Source organism: Poecilia reticulata, chromosome 23 (genome assembly GCF_904066995.2).
Source record: "Poecilia reticulata chromosome 23, P_reticulata-male-v2, whole genome shotgun sequence".
In the NCBI taxonomy this organism is placed as follows: Eukaryota; Metazoa; Chordata; class Actinopteri; order Cyprinodontiformes; family Poeciliidae; genus Poecilia; species Poecilia reticulata.
In genome coordinates this window covers 5,271,094-5,294,248 of record NC_088852.1, presented here as the reverse complement: position 1 = coordinate 5,294,248, position 23,155 = coordinate 5,271,094, and the positions used below count along the sequence as shown (strand labels likewise).

The window sequence follows — 23,155 nt, the reverse complement described above, 5'->3', positions numbered from 1 at the left end:
GGCGTTGGTTTTACGTGCGCTCAATTAAGATTCAGGATGCCGATCTTTCCTTTGACATAAATAAAGTCATTTATTGCCAGTACAAATGGCCATTGTCTCACTGTTTCCATTTAGATCCACATAAATTCGACATACATCCAAAATCAAGCACAGTAGAAAACTGTTTGCCTCTACCTCTACCTATTAACCACACCTGAACAGAATCATGGTTGACCTTAAATAACCCATCCCCATCAGACACTCAGAACTCAAAATAAATACGCCCCCTGGTGGCGATAAACCCAAGAAAGAATAAATGGCTCCTACAATGTAAAAAATACGTTTTTGAACGTTGCATCATGTTGTAATGTTACTCCCTCATCACAAACAAACCCGAAATGTTGCCTTGATTCTGACATGTATGTTTGAGAAATCCTTAAATCTCCATGGCAACCACTCAGCTGTGCAAAACGCCTGGGTGGACCAAGCCCTGCCTTCACGGACGAAGCTCTAGTAGGATCTTCACCAGCAATAAATAAACAAAATGTGTCTCTATCCTCCAAGAGAGACACATTTATTCCAAATTAAGTAATTGTTTATCCAGTAATAAACTCCTGAATTATTTCAAACGGTTGTCATTTGCTTCTGAGTCGCCACAGGGAAAAATCTAAAGAAGCCATCACTACTGTGGGCAGCGATACAGACACACAGGAAAAAAAAGAAAAAGCATGATTTATGATTGCAAAGCCGCTATTTCACTGTCTTATTTCAACTTAACAAATACGTGCAATAAAGTTCGTGCGGTACGTGGCAGCGAGTTACACAGAGTGCACCTGGTTGCGTAACAGTGGTGTATTATTGATGCGCCATAAAGCAAACTGCTGCTGGATAGCAGCGGCGCGAAGCGAAATGAAGTGACGGGCAGAGCAGAGGGACTGTCAGCGGATTATTATTCAGGATCGGTGGGAAGAGAAACCGACAAACGATAATCGTTTGTTATCAGTGCACTTTGTGTAACGAGCAGAGAGCAAGCAGGTGAGACAGAAACGGGAGAGGTAAGGGAGGGGAGAGGGGACAAAGTTCTCACAGAAACAAAAGTGAATGAAACATTAAACTGGGACAGAAACATTGTGATGTGTTGGAGAGACTGAACTCTGACCTCGCTGTTGATGTCGGCGCCGGCGTCCAGCAGCATCTGGACCATGGCCTCGTCGCCGCGCACGCAGGCGTACATGAGAGGCGTCATCCCCTGCAGGAAACGCAAGATGGCCGCATTGGAGATTGATGTTGTGTTTGCTTCACTTAAATAAAATAAACACGTTTTCTTTTGTTGTTTGTAAGGAAATCTGAGGTTTGAGGCTTTTCACTTTTCTTTCCTGGGTTCAGTGAAGTCTGTAAATATTTTCACTGTAAACAACTCAGGAGGTGAAAACTGGGCAGAGCTGCAGGAAACCAGGGAAACCAGAAGACGCCGACTTCCTGTCATCAGAGGAAAACCTCCTTCATCCAAGCAACCGACTATCCATTCATTCATTCATCCATCCATCCATCTGTCCATTCATACATCCATCTGTTCATCCATCCATCCATGAATCCATCCTCTGGATCTCCTGCCTTTCAGTCCCAGATCAGTAAATTGTCCTTTTTCTTTTTGTATTTTATAGAAAGTCGAAGTTCGAACTACATTGTTCGGTTTATGCAGAGTGGAGGTAAATATTAAATTCTGCAGTTTCTCCTCGTCCCACTGCTCAGTCAATATCCCACTTTTACTGCATCAGGTGCATTTGGGAATTTCTGCCTCCATCAGTCGGTGAAGGTATCGATGATTCCTAGCGGCGATCAGTGAAAGCTAATACAGCTTTCAGAATTTTAGGATACAAGCTAGATCCATAAGTCGAACTTCCTCTCCCAGGCTTTAGATCGTCCACTTTTTGAGAGTTTATTTTTAAACACAAAAGAAATCAGCACATTTCACTATATTTTATTGGTTATTTATATAAAAGAACAACACATTTGTGGAGAAAAGGAATAAATTGATGCATGGTTTTTACCTTTTCTCTGCCATTAGTACATTTAGCAGTGAGTACATGAGGATGATTGACAGCCTCAAGACCCTCCTCCTGACTCTGGTTGTTTTTGATCATTTCTTCGATAGCAGCTGTCACAACATAGTGATAATTTTAACAAATATTTAAAGAACATTTTATTATAAAAATGTTAAAGAGGCATGAACAGATTTGCGAGACACTATAATTTGTATTAAATTATGGTTTTATACCCTTGTAATTCTCTCTCAACCAGATGAGAGACCACAAGATGTTAAAAGAGCAATAAAGTAAAAGCTGCGGCTCGCCTTCGTATCTGAACTCATCATTTCGGCCATCGGTGGCCATAACGGCCTCCTGATTAAGTAGATCAGTTTTCCAGGAAATACTAAAGACTGAATCACCACAGAGGGATACGAGTCTCTGACATAAAGTGCTGCAGCGGGTTACGAGCGGCTCATAAAAGGCCTCTGTTGAACATAATGACCCGAGTCAGACATATGATTGAAGTCGGCTTTGCAGAAGCCTGTTGAAAACACTTCAGCGCCTCTGATGAATGGAAAACAACGCTCTGCCTTGCTTACACTAAGGTTTTCATTCTCTTTCTTTCTGAGCTCAGAGAAACAATGTGTGTGGGCGGGAAAGCCTGCATGTGGTTGCACTGCAAAAACAGAAAATTCAAGTAATTCTGGTCTAGTTTCAAGTGCACATAATCTTAGTAACCTTGAAAGTAAACAAAATTAACTTAAAAGAAACTTTTCAGCACGATATAAGACTCAATAAGTCCTTAATATTGATTTTTAAAAAAGCACTTATTAAACTGGCATTTCAAAATTATTCCATATTTTGAAATGATTTCAAGTTTTGTTAGAAAAGGAGGGAATCACCATGGCAACCAGTGACATCACTAAAAAGCTTCTCCTTAATATTAACCCTTCGCAACCACACAGGCAGGTTCTGCAGAATTTCCTCACTTTTTTCATTGGCAGTTTACATTTTGCCCATGTTATACGTGAAAATATAAGTGAAATAATAACAAAGCTCTCGTTTGACAAAATTGGACAGTAAATAAGTTAGAATACTATAAAAACACAAAATATTACCAAGTATTTTTGGTCTATTCTAGTGAAAACATCTTAGTACAGTTAAATAGTAGTAAAAAGTAACTTCTATGCAAGATGTCGGAGCTTGTTTTAAGTCAAAAATTACTTAACATTGATAACAAAAGTACTTATTAAACTGGTATTTCACGATTATTTCATATTTTGAAATGATTTCAAGTTTTGTTAGAAAAGGAGGGAATCACCATGGCAACCGGTGACATAATTTAGAAGCTTCTCCTTAATATTAATATTAAGTTAGAACACTGCAAAAACACAAAATCTTACCAAGTATTTAGTATATTGAGAAATTATTTTATTAAAACAAGTTCCCATTTCTTGCTGAAAAGCTACTTGTAAATGAGTTTTGCCTTATTTCAAGTGCACTAAGATATTTGCACTAAAAGCAAGACCAAAAACATTCTGTAAGATTTTGTGTTTTTGCAGTGTGCTGTTGATTGTCTGCAGGACATAAATTGAGGTTGAAAAGGTCTTTCAGTTTACAGAAGGTCATTTAGACCAGAAATTACCAAACTGAACAAAAGTAATAAGTAATGATTTAAGCATAATCACCTGGATGAATCACCTCTTTTCTATAAATGTGATTTCTGTTTTTCTTTTTTTATCAGTAGTTCAAATAGATCGAGACTGACTCATTTGGTTGGATTCCAAGAATAAGTAAAGATAATGGGCCATGATTGCAGTTAAAAACGGCACAATTACAACGCAGTCCGAACCTCTGGTACCACTGGTAAAGATCAGTAAAAAAACCTCAGAATGAACCTTTAATTTGAGTACAGTAATTCAGAGAGAAGATCAAATATTCAGAAATAATTAGATTTTTAATAAAAAGTTAGTCTAAGAGGCATTTTTCAGAATCCAATATTAAAAATTAAAAGAGAGTTAAGCAAGTTTTGATCTGTAACATCTCAATAACTAGATGGATGAATGAATGGATGGATGGATGAATGGATACACGGATCAATGAATAGATGAGCCTATGTACAGATGGATGGAAGATGCGAATGTCCAACCAACGTGATGCTCAAGAAGTTACAAAAAAATGTTCTCATCAAATTTTCTGGCATTTAGCAAATATAAATAATTGTGTTAATCCTATTAAACCAAAAACAAGAAAGGTTTGTTTTGATGAAACTTTGGACAAAGAGGGAAAAAATGTGTTTGTGTATTTTTATTAAGCATAAATATCTGGTTTCAACTGTACAGGTAGTAGTCGGTAAGAGCCTCTCACAATAATCAATAAATCAATTAATCGCATGATAAATTAAAACAAGCTCAATAATTTCCATTAGCATGACTTTGTTGATGGTTTCTTACTTTAAACATGAATTGTACAGTTTCCCACTTATACTCCACTTCATGTAATATTCGAAAAGATTTTTTATATATTATGTACAACAGGAGTAAATTAGCTTTGTATGTATTGCCCTAAACATCCACACAATATGTGAAATGCGGCGCAATGCGACTATTATGCAAAATAAACAAAGATTTGTGGTCCAGAACACTTCTTGGTCCCCTCAAAGCAGCAACACTTTTGCCTATTTTTGACTTGACTTCAGAAAAGTGTTTGTGTTATTTTATTCAGGTATTTTAACAATATTACAAATGTGGAGTTTGTCAAAATTTGCTCATCTATTCTTTGGATACATTTTGTCAAGTCAACAAGTTGTTTCTTCAGACATTTGTTGGTGTTTTAAGTTCTGTTAGCTGCTCTTGGCAGTTGGTGGTTACCATAGCAACCAGTAACTGACAGCTCCTCCCCCTTTTATTTCTGTTGCCGTCGGTAACCGTGGAATGTTCTAGAATCAGCTCTGTGTTTACTTTAAAAGTGTTTAGACACATTTAATCATTTACAGTGTTTCATGAGTAATTTAGCTATGTTTTGTTTGTTTTTAACGGTTATTATTATTAATGTTCATTTTAACTATGTTTAATTTTACAAACTGCTAACTGGGAGTTATTGCTTTGTAGTTTGTTTAGGGTTATTTATTGTATTTTATTTAATGTTTAGAGGCAGAAGCTGCTGGAATGATGTTAAGCACCAACTTGATTTCCTCTTTTGTTAGAATAAATGCAGTGAACCTGAAGGAGTTTGTTGTGAAGTCAACCTACTGGAGCTGAGACGAACATACAGCTCTGGAAAAACATTAATAGACCACTTAAAATGATCAGTTTTATTTCTTTTTATAGGTATATGTTTGAATAAAATGAACATTGTTCTTTTAATTCAATGTCTCTGAAATTCCAAGTAAAAATTTCGTATTTATTTGCAGAAAATGAGAAATGATCAAAATAAGGAAAAAGATGCAACCTCAAATAATGCAAAGAAAACGAATTCATATTCATTTCGAAACAACAATACTGATGTTTTAACTCAGGAAGAGCTTAGGAATCAATATTTGGTGGAATAACCAGGAGGTTTTCAATGGGGTTCAGTGCAGTGGGCTCTTAAGAGGGGTTAGGTGTGTGTGTGTGTGTCACACCTGTTCGCTCATGCTGTTGATCCCGTCGGGCCCCAGCAGGTTGACGGCCTGCTTGACCAGATCCGTCCGGCCGCAGTTGAGCATCCTGAAGCCCAGATCCTGCAGGAACTTGGCCTCGGTGGAGGCTGCGTCCAGCTTCCGGGTGGCGCAGAAACAATCTTCGGCTCTGCAGATGGAGGCGGCAGATACATTATCGTGACTAAGTGGGGGCTTATCTCAGAAATGGATTTGGGGAATCAGTGGGCATTCATCTCCCCAAAGGACGCCGGGAGAGAGCGGGAATGATTATTGCTCAGCTTTTCCCGGCTTAAACCAGAACCGAGTCCATGCGCATCGAGCTGTTTTCACTCAGAGACGACTCGCTCATATCTGAGCGAAGTGCACAGTCTTCTGCCTCCTCCAGGTGAGGCGTCTGCTGCGACTCGTTTTCTCTCTCTAATGACTCTTAATTGACGCTGCGAACAGCTGCTGCTGATCCGGTTCTCAACAGGGTCGCAGGGAAACCTCTTGACAATATTATTCTGATTCTACCTGACAATTATATGTGGCATTTTGAAAACAGGTGCTAATTGGTAACAAACACCTTCGCCGTTCTGTTTGTTTCATCGCTGCGAATGTTTGAAGTGGGAGGACTGTCAGCCCATGACTGTGATAAAATCCTTAAAATTATTGATGCTGCATGAGACAAAAGCTTAGCAGATTTTTGATTTTCTGTCTGTGAACTGCAACACAGAGACGCATTTGTGAGAAAATGCTTTTAAAATAGCAACTGCAACTTAGATGAATCAAAAAAGGCTCCTGGTCCAACTGAAAAATTAAAATATCTCCATTTGTGCATTAAAACTTAGTTTTTGCTACTTTTTTTTTAAGATATAAGGGATTCTGAGTAAGAACAACATGATTTGTTCTATTTTGCAAAGTTTCAAACAATTAATTAAAACATTTTTACAGCTGTTTTGTCTTCATTTAGCAAACAAACCGAAACTGAAGAGTCATTCATAACAATATTTTGTGAATCGTTTCTTGTGTTATAGTGTGATGCTAAAACCAACAGGACACTAAACAACCTTGAACAAATAAACTGAATTCACTGATTACATTTTTACAAATCTATACGCTGATGATATTCGGCTGATTTGAGAGTCATTCTGGTTTACATTCAGGCTCTGCCCTGCGTCACATTTCCAGGACAATTTGAAGCGTTTGGAGGGCGTCCAGGCGTTCGATGTGGAGAATCAACCAATCAGAGACTCCGCTACGTCTCCCTGGTGCATTTTCCGATGTAATCTCAGGAGAAAAAAAAAACAAACTACGGAGGATAAAGTAATTGTGGCTGTTTGCTTTCGTCCTATAATCTACCAAAAATCACAGTTACAGAGACAGGAATAGAAAATATCAGCAAGGAAGTTGGGATGTCGGATAAGTTAAAACTTTTACTATTTGAAAATATTTCCCAGCATAAACATGTTTATTTAGAGGAAACATGCAGAAGAGTTTGCGGTACACGTCTCCACTCACGCAGCGTGAGAAATCCAACCGGGTTTTAACCAAAACCAGAGAGAAATTTGCACAAAGAGTCAGGAACCAGAGCCCGTACGGCGTATCTGGACTTTGTTTTCGTTCTTACTTGATCTGCCGCGGCTCGCAGTCCACCCCGGGCAGCAGCAGCCTGGCGGCCTGTCTCACGTCGTCGCTGTCGACGGAGAAGCTGCGTCTGTGTTCGGTGTGGGCGACGGCCACCCGGATCCACTCCATCAGCGGAGGCAGAACCAAGAACGGCCTGCAGAGCAGAGCAGGGTTCAGTAATGATTAGCATCAGTCATCGTAGAGTCAGATTACATTAAATATGAGGAGGGTAATGATTTGTTCAGCAGCTCGGTGCGAGTAAGTTACACTCGTTACACAATTTCAGGCTAGAAATATTAATAATTTACACCATTAGCTAAAATCCCGGCCTGGCGTAAACAGTTAACAGAGACGTTGGCTCCATTTGAGGCTCAAACTAAACCAATTAAAGATGTTCTGATAGATATCACAAAATCAATACTTAAAATTTATTACAGGGACAATTCAGAGCTGAAAGAGATCTAGAAGCGGTAACCTCCCTAAGTGCTGTTATTACCCTCATTTATCACAAAGAGCAGTGGCCTGACTGATAAATGATGTGTGCATTCTTCATAATTTATTATAAAAGTGTGTTTTTTTTTAGATTAATCAATCTAAAAACAACCCACGCGGTGCTCTGCCTGCTCTGTGTTTCTCCTCCTGCAGGGAAACGTCAGCGGAGTGATTTTATCTGACGCAGGATAGAAAGGGAAAGGACTCAGATTTCTGTGGGAAGTCAATTTAAACTATGTTTCACCACTTCAAAGTAGCAGTGATGGATGAAAGCAAAGCAGTAGAGCACATTAAAAGTATTTACAGGTTTTATTCTGTAAAAATAATGAAGGAATCAGTTATTTATCACCTTTAATTTTGATCAAATCAAGCTTTAAATTCCCTTGGTTTGAAAAATTCCCTGGTTTAAAGTTTGACGTCTTTATTTCATTTAAGCACATTTTTGCACCACTTCGATGGATGTCGATTCTTTTTAGTGAAGATTTTAGCTTTTTTAGAACACTTTAGTCATGTTGAAACAGTTTTAAAACCCAATTATGATTCATTTATTCACATTTATAATAATAAAAAACATCTACATATGTATCGTTATTGCTCGTTAACTCCATTTCACATAAATCCTACTTAATTTTAATTCGCTGTACATTTTCATGTCAGTATTCAATAAACCTTTGTAAGTATGCAACGTTCAGATTACCTGACCTTCAGAAACAATATCCACATTTAATTACAGAGAGTAAAACCTTAAAGTTATCCAATATGGCAAATTAAATCACATAACTCTAATCTTATCCATCAAAGAGTTATCGCTGTAATAACATTTAATAATTAAGCATACGCCGTCTAGCCTACATTTTAATTTATTTTTTTTAAATAAATCAATGAACACGCTGCAGTTCTTTTGCTAATTTAACCTTGCCTCTGCTATTTAGTTTCAATTTAACTTTTTCATCGTATTTAATCACTTTGCTTGTCATCCTGCAGATTTATTCAGGTCCTTGCTGCTCGTCTCCAAGCTTTCAGCTGAATGCTAAGCAGAGTTTTGTCTCAGGGGAATGGAAACTCTGCTGACGTGTCACTCCGCCTTGACATTCCTCACGTTCCCCAGGGTCGCCCGGATGGAGTTTCAGCGTTCCTCGGCGAGGAAGAAAGCGAGAAAGATGTTGGAATATCTGTCCGTCAAGAAGCTGCAGGCTTTGGCAAGAGTCGGCGCTGACCGGCCCACGCTGCTGGAGCAAATATCTCCAGCAAGAGCGTAGAAATGTAGGTTTTCATTGTGAGAATGAACTCAGCTCGGCTGGGAGGTTAAAAGGACAGATGCAAAAATCGCCTCAGTGGCCAGAAGTCACATTCTGCAGAGTTTAATAAATCTGAATCTGTTAAAAATCTTATCATTTCACTCAGGGGTGTTAAAGATGAGACTCAGCTAAAAGTTTCAGAGCTAGAAACCAGCACCTCTGAAGTTACACTGTAACTTCGTATTTGACTGAAAAAGACGAGTGGACACAACGTGACTTTGGTCGAAGTTTAGTTAAACTCAATTCAACGACGATGCGTTCGGAACAAGAGGAGTAAATGTTCAACAAAGAAATCAGACATTTTGAGATTAATCAAAAGTTGATTGATCTCAGAGTTTGAAAAGTCCTAATTTGCTAGAATTTTTTTTGTTGAAATTTTGCGATTAGGCACAGAAATCTTTGAGAAAGAAACTTGGACATTTCTGAATTTTATTCTAGCAAATTTTCGACTTTTAACACTAAGAAATTTCCTTTTTTTCATTTAATTCCTGAGGTCAATCTAAAAACATCAACGTTTTTTCTATCAAATATTCAACTTTTGACACTCAGAAATGTTCTATTTTTTTTTCATTTAATTCCTGAGGTTCATCTAAAAAAATCTGAATTTTTTTCTAGTAAATTTTTTACTTTTCAAACTACAATTTTCATTTTATTCCCATTTAATTCATGAGGTTTATCTAAAAGTATCTGAGTTTTTTTCTAGCAAATTATTGACTTTTGACATTCAAAAATTTCCTAAATTTTCAATTTAAATTCTGAGATTAGTCTAAAAATATCTGGGTTTTCTCTAGCAATTTTTGATGTTTGACACCAATAAATTTCCATTTAATCTCCAAGATTAATTTAAAAGTATCTGAGGTTATTTGTAGCTTTTTTTTTTTACTTTTGACATTCATAAATTTCTAATCGTTTTCCATTTAATTTCAGAGAATAATCTAAAAATATCTAGCAAATTTTTTACTTTTGACATTCATAAATTTCCATATTTCTTCCATTTAATTCCTGAGATTAATCTAAAAACACGAGAGGTTTTTTTTTTTTTAGCAGATTTTTGACTTTTCAATCTTATATACTTTCTTGTTTATTCTAGGAAATTTCTAAGATTTTCTAGAGGAAATTTTCTTCTTTTTTCAGAGAATTCTGTGGTGTATAGTGAGCAATAAAGTTGACTTTAAGTGAATAAACTAAGTGTATTTAACTTATGTTTTTACATAGTTACAATACAATAAATAAAAACCAAACATTTTAAGTGAAGTCAGCACTGTTTTTCTGTCTTGGCCAACATTAAACATCAAATATCTGCATCGCTTTGGAAATAACAAAAAGCGAGTTGGTGCAACCCTACTGTTAAACTATCTCTCATTAATTAATTTCACAATAAACCTCCGTACACCAGTAGCTGAGCGTCTCACCTCTCGGTCTGTAGGGTGACTTTGGACGGCTCCACGTTGGGGTTCTCCCACTCCATCTGTGGGCAGTGCATGAAGTAACAGAGGGTGTAGAGCGCTTCGGGTTCCCAGTGGACCGTGGAGCTGCTCTTCTGGTGGACCGGCGTCCCGTTGCTCGGGTTCTTGATGTGTAACGGCTGCAGGTGATGCATGGCCCGGGAAACCAAATCACCTGAGAAACACGACAACAATCAGCCTCGTTCATTAAAACCGAGCTGTAAATCGCAGGTTTAGTTGACGTAAAGAAGGAAATGCGTTCCCCTGATACACAAAGCCACCATGTGCCCACGCTGTCTTGAGTGGAAAATTGCTGTCTTAAAAGCCATCCTACACACATAAGCTCTGATTTTCTCCTTTGTTCAGTTTCATTCAGTTCATTTATCCAGGGTCAGTTCACAGCAGAAATATTTCACTTAATAACCAGCGAAGCTTATTTAAAACACGCAGGAAATTGTCCAATTGTTTGATTTAGAGTATTTCTAATTGCTTGTGTGGAGAATTTAGGTAAGTTTTGTTAAAGTGGTGATTCAGATTGGGAAGATTTAATCCCACTGGGCAACATTTTTACAGTGTAACTCTGAAAAACCAAAATATCTCATTTCAATAATCTAAATTTGCAATTCAGAGACAAACAAGATGAACTGAACAGATTTATTTTAATTATTGACACTTTTTTTTTTTTTTTACCAACTAAAGCATCCAGCTGAGTGGTGAAGATTAATAAAATATATACAGAAGGCCAAATTATGGAAAAACATGATAAAAAAATTCATGAATTAATGTTTTAACAGCTTTTAACGAGCAAAACTTTAGAAGCGTTTTAATTAAAGTGGGTTTAAAAATGTAACTTTTGCAAAGATGCAGCCCATTTTTATCCAAGAAAAGCAACATATCTCCAAAAATCACAGGGATTATCATTTAATCCTAAAAGTTAGGGATGTCAAACTCATTTTAATTTTGGGTTATATAAAAAAATCTGAATGTTCTTGTGCCAGAATATATTGATTAAACCAATTAAACTGTAAAAATATCAATAAACGACTTTTCCTACAGGATTTTGTGATTGTTTTGTGTTTTTTTAAAGCTTCTGTGGTGCTAACTTAGAAATGTTTGTATGGAATTTCCACAATATTTACGATGATGCTTGTCATTATATGTGACTTTGACCAATTTTGACTGAAATTTGAGGCAAAATTAGAAAAAAATGTGGAGATTTGTTGATTTTGTGTGAATTTTGAGGATTCGTGAAGAACTCACTGATGTAATTTGGAGTCTAGAGGGCCACATAAAAAACTACGGCGGGCCAGATTTGGCCCCCAGGCCTCAAGTTTGACACATCTGCAACCACAGAGTTTGAATACAGATCTTTTCGTCTGCATGATATTTTGTTCATTGCTTGAAGCACGATCTAATTCCAGATGAGTTTGAGCGCAGCAGGAGTGAAGAATGAGGGGAAGAATGTTTTAAAAAGCGGATTTCGGAGGAGGTGTGAAATTCAACTTTTAAAATTCACCACATCCACGTCACAGAAGCAGATATTTAGTCGTGACGTTCAGCATGATGCTCAGATTCACGTCGTTCACAGCTGTGATCAATCAGGTCATTAGTGATGCATTTAAGAATAACGATTAAAAGGCTGCAAGAGGGAAAACATTGCAGAGTCAGGCCGCAGGGTTTATTTCGCAGATAAATTTATTCGTCTGTTGATCTAATTATTCATTCAGTTTACTGGAACATTGGAGCTTTTTGTTTCTGTAAGGAATATAAACAAGGAGAAGAAAAAAAATGCATTACTTTGATTGATGAGGGATTTGAAATATAATAGAAGTGTGAAAAATGAAGAAAAACAGATCAGTGAGAGGAATTGTTATCACTCTGTTGGATCTATGGGAATCCATTAAGGACAAAACTTGCATGCAGTGTGCTCAATATTTAAGAAGTAGTAGCAGATTTATAACCTTGAAGGAGGCAAGACTTATAGCTGAAATGTGTATTTTGAAGGTGGAACATCCTGATGTCAGAGGAATAAAGAGAGAAAACAGGAGACTGCAGCTTCAAGAACTGACAACGCTCCTGAGGGGTTTGGAAAACACACCACACGATTGCTTCTTAAATAAATAATAAAAAAAAAAAAAACAACAACAGCTAAAATAAGAGACTCAAAACAAGCAGTAAAAACCGCAGCCGTCCCTTTCAAAGACGATAAACAAGATTTCTTTGGCTTTGTTAATTGTTTCTGTGACTTTGATTTTGTCAGCAGGACGACGTTTGCTCCCGTCTTCTGTGCTGTAATTATCTAAGCAACACTCCTGTGGGGTTCATGCTTCAGCTCATCTGAATTAATCACAGGGGACAGCTTACTGCCTTCGTTTCTCCAAGCCAACTCCTATTCGGGTCGGAAGGACTCAGAGCCGGGAAAACTTTCTTTTCCTGTAAAATGCTTAAAAGAGAAACTATTGCTAATGTTACAAACTGCAGCAACTCATGAAAACATCAGCTGTCAACTTAGCTTACCTTCTTCAATTGTCATAGTCAGATACTGTATACCAGTGTGGGAAATGGAAATATAACTTTGAAAACAGAAGTTTATATATATGACATTGATTATGGAAGGAGCTTTGAGCCAAAATTTGTACATCAAAGTCACATAATTAGCTCTTCCACGCTAATATTTGTTTGTTATAAAAGCTAATGCTAACAGCAAACAGTAAAAGCTGTAAGTTATGTTGACTATGAGGTAGCTAAATGCTAAAACTAGTACACGACAGCAAGCTAACAGTGTGTTAGCATTCAATGCAATGCTAACAATAAGCAACAAAAGAGGATTGATGGGAATGTTTTTGATTAAAAATAAAATTAGCATATGGCAGCGTGCTAACAGTGTGTTAGCATCCACACTAATGTTAATACACAATATAAACTGACAGATGGGAATGTTATTTGATTATGAGGTTGTTATGCTAAATGTAGCACATGGCAGCATGCTATAACTAGCACAATGCTAACAATTACAAGCTGACTAGTGGAAATGTTATTTTATTATGAGGTAGCTAGATGCTAAAACTAGCATTTGATGTCACAACATGCTAACAGTGTGTTCAAGGTAATGCTAAAAGTAAGCCGTACCTTACTGACAGGAATGTTTTTTGATTAAAAGTAAAACTAGCATATGGCAGCATGCTAACAGTGTGTTAGCATCCACACTAATGTTAACAATAAACAGTAGAAACTGTGACTAATGGGAATGTTATTTGATTATGAGGTAGATAAATGCTAAAAGTAGCATGTGACGTTAGTAACAAAATGCTAACAATAAGCAATATAAGCTGACTAACAAGCTTTTAGTTTTTATTTTACCAATTTTCAGTACCTAACTCATAAAAAATCCTTACACATAAGATCTTCTGTCTTAAATATGTATTTCCAAATATACTTTTTCAGATAAAAAGAAAAAATGAGCTTAAACATCAATATTTGAACATTTATTAACACAGAACTGAAGACTTAAGATGATGTCCAATTTCTTTTGAATAACCATAACTACTGTTGCATTAAGACAGAGTCATAAAAATAAAATTTAACGATGGCCTTTCCTGGTTTCCAGAGTTAGCAGCTAATTCATCCTCATTGTAAAAGGAAATATTGCTTATCTCCATCTGTGAGCTGGAGCTTTAAAGCGCTGCGACGCGGACGGACGATTCCTTCCCCGTCCTCTGACTCACTGTCAAGGCCTATCACCACCCGGAGGACACGTAGTGGACATTTAATCATCGGTTAGTAATACGGCCATCTCAGAGCTCTGCCTTTGGGGCACATTAGCAATTCGATGGCAAATATTAATCACAGTCAATTACAGAACATGTCATCATCAACAGGGAGAAGCAGTTACTTTTACCAGCAGTTCTCGGGTTGAAATTAATCACCGGTTGATATAAAATACCTGAAAGAGGGTCACAGATAACCGTCTGTGCTTAATGGATATTTGATCTGCTGGGATGTAGCACACATAAAAGAGTTTCAGGCTAGCTAAATCAGAGGCTAATGGCTTATTAGCTGTAGTTTCCCAAGCTGTATTAGGAATGTGATAAGCTAAAGACGAAGTCGCAGTCGCAGAAGCTCCAGAGGGAAGCAAGGGTGGCTGAGTCACAAGAAAATCACTGATCCATCATCTAATTTGTCTTCTTGTGCTCTGAGATCATAGGAACATGATGCATTGTTTGTATTGATAAAAAAAAATCCAACAAGGAAAGGCAACATGGCATTAACTCCCAACGAGAGGACCGACAACAAAGAACTGAGAACAAATAAACCGTCTTCCTGCGGAAGCAGCGTGGTGATTCATTCGGGTTAATACGCCAACCGTCAGAGCAGCACTTGATGCTCAGCTCAAAATAAATACCACACTGGCCCAAACAGAACGTAATAAAAGGAAAAAACAACAAAGGAGGGAGCTTGGTTAGGTCTGTTTGAGAAAATACAAACTTGCATGTGTTTTATTGGGGTTTTTACTTGAACAGACCAGCAGAAAGAAGCAAACGACTGCAAAACAGATGTAGATCTATTACAATAAATCAATTAATTGCATGATAAATTTAAACAAACTCAATAACATCCATTTTAATGATTCATTGTTTTTATCTTTTCCACCAAAAACTGGATGACTAAAGTCTTCATTCTGGTACTTTGGTCTCAAATAAACTATTTTTTTGTTTGTAGAGACTTTATTACTCATTTTATTAGTTATTTCTGAAGTTTAATTTATTCATTTTGGATCTTTAAAATGTCTTCCAGTGTTAAATGTTCATTCAAATTTAAAGTTTATTTCTTGCGTTGTTATCATTATGCAATTTATTACTTGATGACGGTCTCAAACAACAATATTATCGTTTATCGCAATAACTTCTGTGGACAATTTATCATCCAGCAAAATTTGCTATGGTGAAACAGAAAATAAATTATATGTGGTTTTCACTTTGTAGCAACAGATTTGGCTGGTGAGTCTCTAGGTATTTTTTAACTGAAAGTTTTGATAATTCCTCTGTGTTTAATCTGTAAACAGCAGTTCAGAAGCCATTTCATTGTAGTTCTGGTGTCCCGTGTCATAATGCTGCCATTACCGTGTTTTCTTGTGGGGTTGGTATATTCATATTTTCTGGCACAAACGGATTGGCACTGATAAAAATACTTATTTTGTCATTACTTCATCTCTGCAGCTCTCTCTAAAGCCGACCGGCCAGTTTCCAATCTCAAAAATAAAATAAAATCTAAAAAATGTTTCATGTTTGGACCAGAACAACAATAATCGTTGTTTCTCTTTGGTTTAGATTTGATCCAAACACAAAAATTACTCCAAAAACAACAGCAGGTTATCTGGAGCACCTGCAAAGAACACTTGAAGTCGGCAGCAGCAGCGTGACGCCATCTGTTTAATCACAATGGGAGACAGCGGGGTAATTAAATATTTCGCTTTGAATCATGAATCATCAACATGTTTTCTACCACATATGTGTTCACTATTGGAGGCAGCAAGCATCAAACCTCTTGTGTGGCTATTTCTCCTCTGTTCTGAGGCAAATTCTGACTGAAACAAGCCATTGGAGTCCTGTGATGCAAGACGTCGTAAAATACTGTGAAATGTCTTTTTGGGAAAGTTTGTTTCTGGATCAAAGCAGAGATCATCACAGCGACTCCTTTTTGGTCATTAGCTCCAGTCTGCTGCAGCAGAAACGACAGCAGAGCACCAGAAAAGCCAAAGTCACCAGAAAAACAGACGTGGTGTTTTATCAGAAACCTACTGGGGATGAAGCGCGACTGCATCAGTGCACAATAAATGACTTTTATATGTGTGGCTTTTAGTATCCACTGTGTCAAATGAGATGTTATGTTTCATCGTAACCATTTTAAAAAGCGCCATAAATGCTTAAAGCCCTGGAACATATGAAAGGCAAATTTGGTTTGTGCAGCAACAGCTGCTCAAAAGGATAGTAAACAAACTCTGACACGAATAAACAGCCACAGCTAAACACTCTCAGCTGCTGTCTTATTGCATATAGCCTAGCATGTTAGCTTTCAAACACTTGCAAATCAAGCAAAGTCAGAAGAAAATAACAGCTAATATAGTTGTCAACATGTCTGATGTTTAACTGAACTTGCAAGCAGGCTGGAGCAGAATCTGAATAAAATAACAGGAAACTCAGGGTTTCCCCCAGAAAACTTCCTAAGCCTGGTGTTTGGGTGATACGGCCGTCGTGTTTTTGAGTTAAAAAATGTTTACAGTTGACAGGAAATGTGATAATATCACTTGACAATTAAGGGTTATTGAAATATTTAAAGACTAATACCTGAACACCAACTTTAAAGTCCTAAAAGATGCAAACATTTTAAAAAGACTTAAAAACAAATCAATGTTAAGCCTGGTGGTGGCACAAGTAAAGGCTGGTGGCCCGCCAGGCTTATAATACAGTGGGGGAAATCCTGAGCTGCTATTTACAGCCCCACATGTGCTTTAAAGTACTAATAATACCCCTAATAGTAAAAACCTTCAGCCTAATACAGGTGGAACAATGAGTTATGTTATAAACAGCAAAGCTAATTCTGGTTACTGCCTTAGCATTTTAACATAATTTAGCACATTTAGAAGAACTCTGTAGACATAATTTATGCAGATTTGTGAAAGGAGAAGAAGGGAAAATAAAACAAAACAATCCTGAAATAATTATCTGACCTCCAGACATCCTTGTTCTGATGATCAGGAGAGAGCACACTGAGCAGTCTGAAAAGACAACAAACTCTGCTTCATGCCAAGTTCTGCAAGGAAATCAGCTAAAGGCTATAATTAAAGTTATAAGAGGTCGTTACATGACATAATCGCCTAATTTGCATATTTGGTTATGTTTGATCCGGGCATTTGAAGAAAGGAATATAAACTCTAGCAAGAGGAAAGGTGGTTAAAAATAATGTAAATACTTTTAGAGCTAGAAAAGGAACTTGATTAAATAATTTAATGTAAATTTAGAAATGCCTGAACCTACTCTGCGGAAATCAGTTAACATCAAATTTAACCAAAAGAGGAGATAAATCAGTGACTGACTCTGTAAGAATCAAATGCAGGGACTTATTTTTAGTTAAAAACAACATAAAATTTATATTTAAATTATATTTGCATACTTTGCAATTCAGAGCGGGATCCCCGGCCAATTTCCACTAACTGGACTTCCAACGTTTCAATGGCTCCTCAGCTGCTTTTCCAGGGAAAACAAGATGTTGGATTTGTTCTATGAAAATCTCAGTGATGTTTATACATCCGTTCCAAGACTTTCTCTTAGCAAAGAGGATCAAAATGTTTTTTTTTTTTCTTCTCTGCTCTCGTTCTGAGGAAACCTGTCCAAAAAAAGAACTGTGAGAAAACAGTCAAAGGATTTCTGCAGGGTTGTTTTGAGGCTACAGCCTGGGATGGACTTCACTAGACACACATGCAGAACATTAAAGGTGAACTATTATGTTTCCTTGAAAAGGTTGGGATAGGTCTATGGGCGATAAAAAACATAATCATTTAATTTTTTGAACAAAATCATTCTTAGATGATGACATTTTAATCTGCTGAGTCCTGTTTATTTTGAACTCCTTTAAGGACGAGCTGCTGTTGGGTCTCTCTCTCTCTGCTGGTCACAACCCCATCTCAGCGTTTACACTTTCATGTGAAAACAACTGCAAAGATATGCGCAGTTATACAACCGTCCATCTCTGAAAAGCATAAGTGGAGCCTCCTGCACAAGCAAGAGTGCAGCAAGTGGTTTCTGGACGGTAAAGACAACAACAAAATGCGTGTCTTTTCCAGCAGCCATTGTACAGCGCATGCAGTGGGAAAACCAGACCAAATGTGCTGGAGCTATGCTTGGGTTGCTTGGTAACGGGTTGGGCTTCTCTGGTTGCTAGGTAACGGTTACATTCCAGAGGTTTTGAAAGCAGTCATTTTCCAGATACCAAAAACATAAACTTATTGTCAAAAAACGAGTCGTTTTTTTGACTGCAATCGAGTTGCTTTTAGTAGCAACAGAAACCCAGAAGGAAGAGCAAAACACCAACTTGCACCAACTGAGCACAAAGACATTTCCCGAGTTACAAACCCCGGAGGTTTCACAGAGAGAGACAATGAATTAGAGACAATAAAAGCCGACTACCTCCACATGGGACTAAAATACTTCATGCAGGTGTGATAATTGGCAAATTAGACCAGCTACAAAGTGAAAAGAAAGCAAACCTGAAAGACGCAAAACGAGGAGCAAGAAAGAAAAGCAGATAAATCGATTTATTGTTTTATTGCTCTAAAACCGCTATTAGCCTCCTGCCTCCATTTTAAAACGCTATTAGTGAGCCTGCATTAGCTGCAGCTGTCTGTCTTTCTGGCACAGAGTGCAACATGAGTGTTAAACACAGATAAATTCACTCTGTCCCTCGGTTGTTGGAGTCAATGAGAGAGGCGATGTTGAGTATCCTCTTTTCTCACCTGACAGGCGCAGCGGCAATAATTGCTAATGAAAAACATAGATTGTTGAGTGTTTACTTTCTCCACAGAGCTGCTTCACACACAAAGAAAGGCCTGGTTTCACAAATCAGAGTCTAGCATATCAAATATACACACAACTCCTGCAGCTCAAATTTCTCAAGCTGTTTATATATTCGAGGATGAATTGTTTCAAGACAAAATAATCACAATCACATTATCAAATTTGGGTTTGATACTTTGCAATCATTCAGATTACATTTAATTGCTTTCCTGCTTGGATTGTTTTCTCTCTGCAATTTGGACAATTTGTCAAGTGATTTCATAGGTCAGTGCTGCCACATCGTCATCTCATGTGAACAAACTGGATTTCCATTCACTCCCCCTCCACTACACAGAAACTGAAACTCAGCTGGAGAAAAAATCCCAACATCTCAGTCGCAAAGGTTTCCTTGGATGTAATTAGGCAATCGTATAATTATATCACTGCTGTCTTCTGTCATTTAAATTATATACAAATTAAACTGACTTTCTAACATTGGTACATACTCATTTTATTAGGTACGCCTTTCTAGTACCGGTTTGGGCCCCTTTCTGACTTCAGAACTGCCGTAATCTTGTTGAATCTTTGCCTTAATCCAAAGATTCAACAAGGTACCTGAGATATTTCTGAGTCTGGTCCATATTGACATGACGGCATCAGTAGCTGCAGATTTGTCGGCTGCACATCCATGATGCGAATCTCCTGGTCCACCACATCCAAAAGGTTTTCTATTGGATTGAGATGTGGTGACTGTCGAGTTCAGTGAACTCATTGTTCAAGGAACCAGTCCGAGATGATTGGCGCCTTATCCTGCTGGTAGCAGCCATGAGAAGATGGTACACTGTGGTCATAAAGGGATGGACCTGGTCAGCAGCAACACTCAGGTAGGTTGTGGCATTGATGTGATGCTCAACTGGTACTAATGGGCCAGGAAAATATCCCCACATCACTGCACCACCACCACCAGGCTGAGCCGTTGATACAAGGCAGGATGGATCCACGCTGTCGTGTTGGTGACGCCAAATCCTGACCCGACCATCCGAATGCCACAGCAGAAATCGAGACTCATCAGACCAGGTAACGTTTTTCCATCTTCTTTTGAGCTCTGACTTCCGCCTCTGAGTTGTTGACGGAAGCTACGTGTTAGCGGCATAACGTCCAATCTTCAAGTTCGGCCCGCGGGGATTTTACTGATTGGTGATAATTCCGGGTTTTCATCGTTTTTGTGGGACCAATAAACATCCTTAAAATGACCGGCGCGATGCCGGGAGTTCGGCAGCCTTTCTGCTCCGGAGCTGCTGGTTGAACGGCGGGAAGAAGCTGAGGAGGATTTATACAGGTGAGCGGAGAGACTGAACACAGCGGGCGGCTGAGGGTTGATGCTTACAGGGTAAGTGCAGCTTTACGGACGAACCGCACAATAAACTTATATCATCCCGGTCTGAACAAACAGGAGGCGGAACATGGCTGGTAGATGAGTTTCTGAACGGAGGAGCCGTAAATATCCCGTATTGCTCCCCGAGTCTACAAAAAAGTAACTGGTAGGGAAGCTCAAATGTGGAAAAAGTAGACTGATGTTGATATCCGATAGTAACACTGGTGTTATGGAAGATTTACCAATATTTTATTTCATAATTGTTTTTATCCGATTACTCAATTAATCGTAAGAAAAATCTATAGATTACTCGATTACTAAAATAATCGTTTACAACAGCCCTACAGCGGATTGTCTTGGCCGTGTCTACATGCCTAAAAGCACTGAGCTGCTGCCGTGTGATTGGCTGATTCCATATTTGCCAATCACATGGGTACACCTTATTGGACAGGTGTACCCAATAAAGTGGCCGATGAGTGTATTCAGCAAGTTAAACTGACTTTCTAACATAAATCTTAATCTACATTCACATTGTCTCCATTTATGTGTGGGGCATTAAAAAGATGCGTATTATACGGGTTTAAAGAGAAGAAATAAAGAGGATTTGTCTGACATAAAGTCGTGTCTCATCCATCTCTTCTTACAGCGTTGTAACAAATTACAATACTAAAGCGTGAAAAGCGAATCGGCAGCCATGTTGCTCAGGTAATAAAAGGAGGAGGGCACATCATGATGTTGGAAAACAAACAGTGTTGATTAAATATGGGATAACCTCAATCAGTATCGACATCTCATTATGATATCATGTTTTCTAGTATTATGCTTCCATCTCTTACGCAAAAAGAAAGAACCAGCTTTAAGCGATTTGTGACAGGTACACTGTCACAATTTGTTTCCATTTCTATGGTGTAATCTATCAGAGATATCAAGATAACACAGTCTGACAGAAAGAAAATAGAATTTCAGAGCTAGGAGCTGAAAAGTTGGAACAGAGTTAGTAAATATTTAACTAAAGGACGAAGCATCTAAAGTTCAGACTCAGGTTTAGATGGATGTTATGTCCATCTAAAGGGACATAACATCCCTTATAATATCATATTTAAGACGTAACAGTTCTTTTTTTTTTCTCAAGAACTGGAATGTGAAAAAAGAAAGAAAAGGGTTAAAAAGTTTTACAATATTGCACTTCCTGATGACTTTATGCAAATAGCTGAAACTCAATGTATTCATAGATGAAGATGACTTGGTTAAGTTTACACCAAATATCAGAAAAGGAAAGAAATATGACATGATGAAGAATATTTCAGATTATACTGGGATTTTCCTGCACTAGAAGGAGAAAATACCATGGGAGAAAGAGTTGTTTTGATGGAAAGAGGCCTTGTAGATGTCAAAGGTCAGAGAAGAACGGGCGACAGCAGCTGAAATAACCACTAGTTAGAACCAAGGTAAGTGGAATACCGTCTCCAACTTTAGAGTAAATGGGTTTCAGCAGCAGGAGGCCAAACCTGTTGTCGCTCCTGGTTCAACAAAACTGAACAATAACTGATTGGAAAGCCATTGACTGGCCTGAATAGTCTGGATTTCAGCTGCAACAATCACATGTTTAGGTGTAAACATGAAATATGAATCCGTGTTGCCATAAATCCACAGGTCAGGCTGCTGGAGGGGGACATCTGTACCAACTTTACTGAATATTATTGTTGATAACTTCAGTCTTGATGATCACAGTACAGCCATAGTGATTGCTTCTTCCATTAAGATGAGGAAACATGTCAGAAATTGCTTCTTGAGTACAACAAGTTCAACTTACTGTGTCCCTGAGTCTATTTGCAACAGATTTTTCCAAATATGCAGTTTGGGAATCTGAAACACCTTGGCACAATGCTCCTTTACTCACTATTTGCTAGCAGTTGCAAAACAGCCAATCCAGAAGCAGCATTCATTTTCCTTGATGCTGATTGGCTGAACGCCCAAGAATAGAGACGAGGAAGACGTTCGCTTCTGCAGTAATGCGAAGATTGTTTCTAAAGAGCTTATTACTGCATATCAGGCCTGGATTGGCTAATCTGGAGCACCGGGACATTCCCAGGTGGGTCGGTCAGACATTTGGCCAACAAGAACCAGTTTTCTCTCTTTATTTTCTTCTTTATATGGCTTGCTACCACGGTCTCCAGGCCATGTATGGCAGGTCATTTTAGCATAAAATAGGCTTCATCTGACTATCTGTAATTAAACTCCAAAACCTTCAGGGCTCAAAATGATTCAGTTTGGCTGACATTGTTATTTCAGACAAACTGCGTGATGCCATCATATCAATACAGATTAAAGTATCTAGGAATATTATCTGGAAGCAGGATGAATCCATGTTATGAAGATTTCAAGACGTTCTGAAGGAACAACCCAATTATTAGCTATATTAGTTTTGCCTAAAAGGGCCAGAGAGTCAACTAACACACTGATTTCTTTCTTTCTCACGTCTGGAAAAGCTAACCCAACATCTAATAATAATTCAAATGAGATTTGATTACTGCAAAACACAAGATATGACTTTCCTTGATTTGGTTTGGATGGATGAGTGTGAACCAGACATGGACTGTGAGGTGGAGTTGTGTTGTCAGCGTGCCGGTTTCAGTAGACAGAGAGAAAATGGCACTCGCCCGGAGTTAAAGCTCAGTGAACATTTCTTTTTAGAAAATATGAACTCTAAGTTGGTGAGACATACGTTGGGAGAATGGC

The 23,155-nt window shown here is 38.0% G+C and overlaps 1 protein-coding gene across 3 annotated transcripts in view; it reads right to left on the bottom strand.

Annotated features, from left to right (window-relative positions):
• Nucleotides 1-23,155, bottom strand: part of LOC103459388 (ankyrin repeat- and BTB/POZ domain-containing protein 3-A) — a 210,757-nt gene that overhangs the window by 18,186 nt on the left and 169,416 nt on the right. For all 3 annotated transcript variants that reach the window (XM_081603977.1, XM_081603978.1, XM_008400897.3), the window contains 4 exons: nt 10,460-10,667; nt 7,259-7,411; nt 5,632-5,797; nt 1,139-1,228 (listed from right to left, as the gene is read on the bottom strand). In XM_081603977.1, coding sequence (XP_081460103.1) covers nt 1,139-1,228; nt 5,632-5,797; nt 7,259-7,411; nt 10,460-10,667 — 617 coding nt within the window. The remainder of the gene's footprint in view (nt 1-1,138; nt 1,229-5,631; nt 5,798-7,258; nt 7,412-10,459; nt 10,668-23,155) is intronic.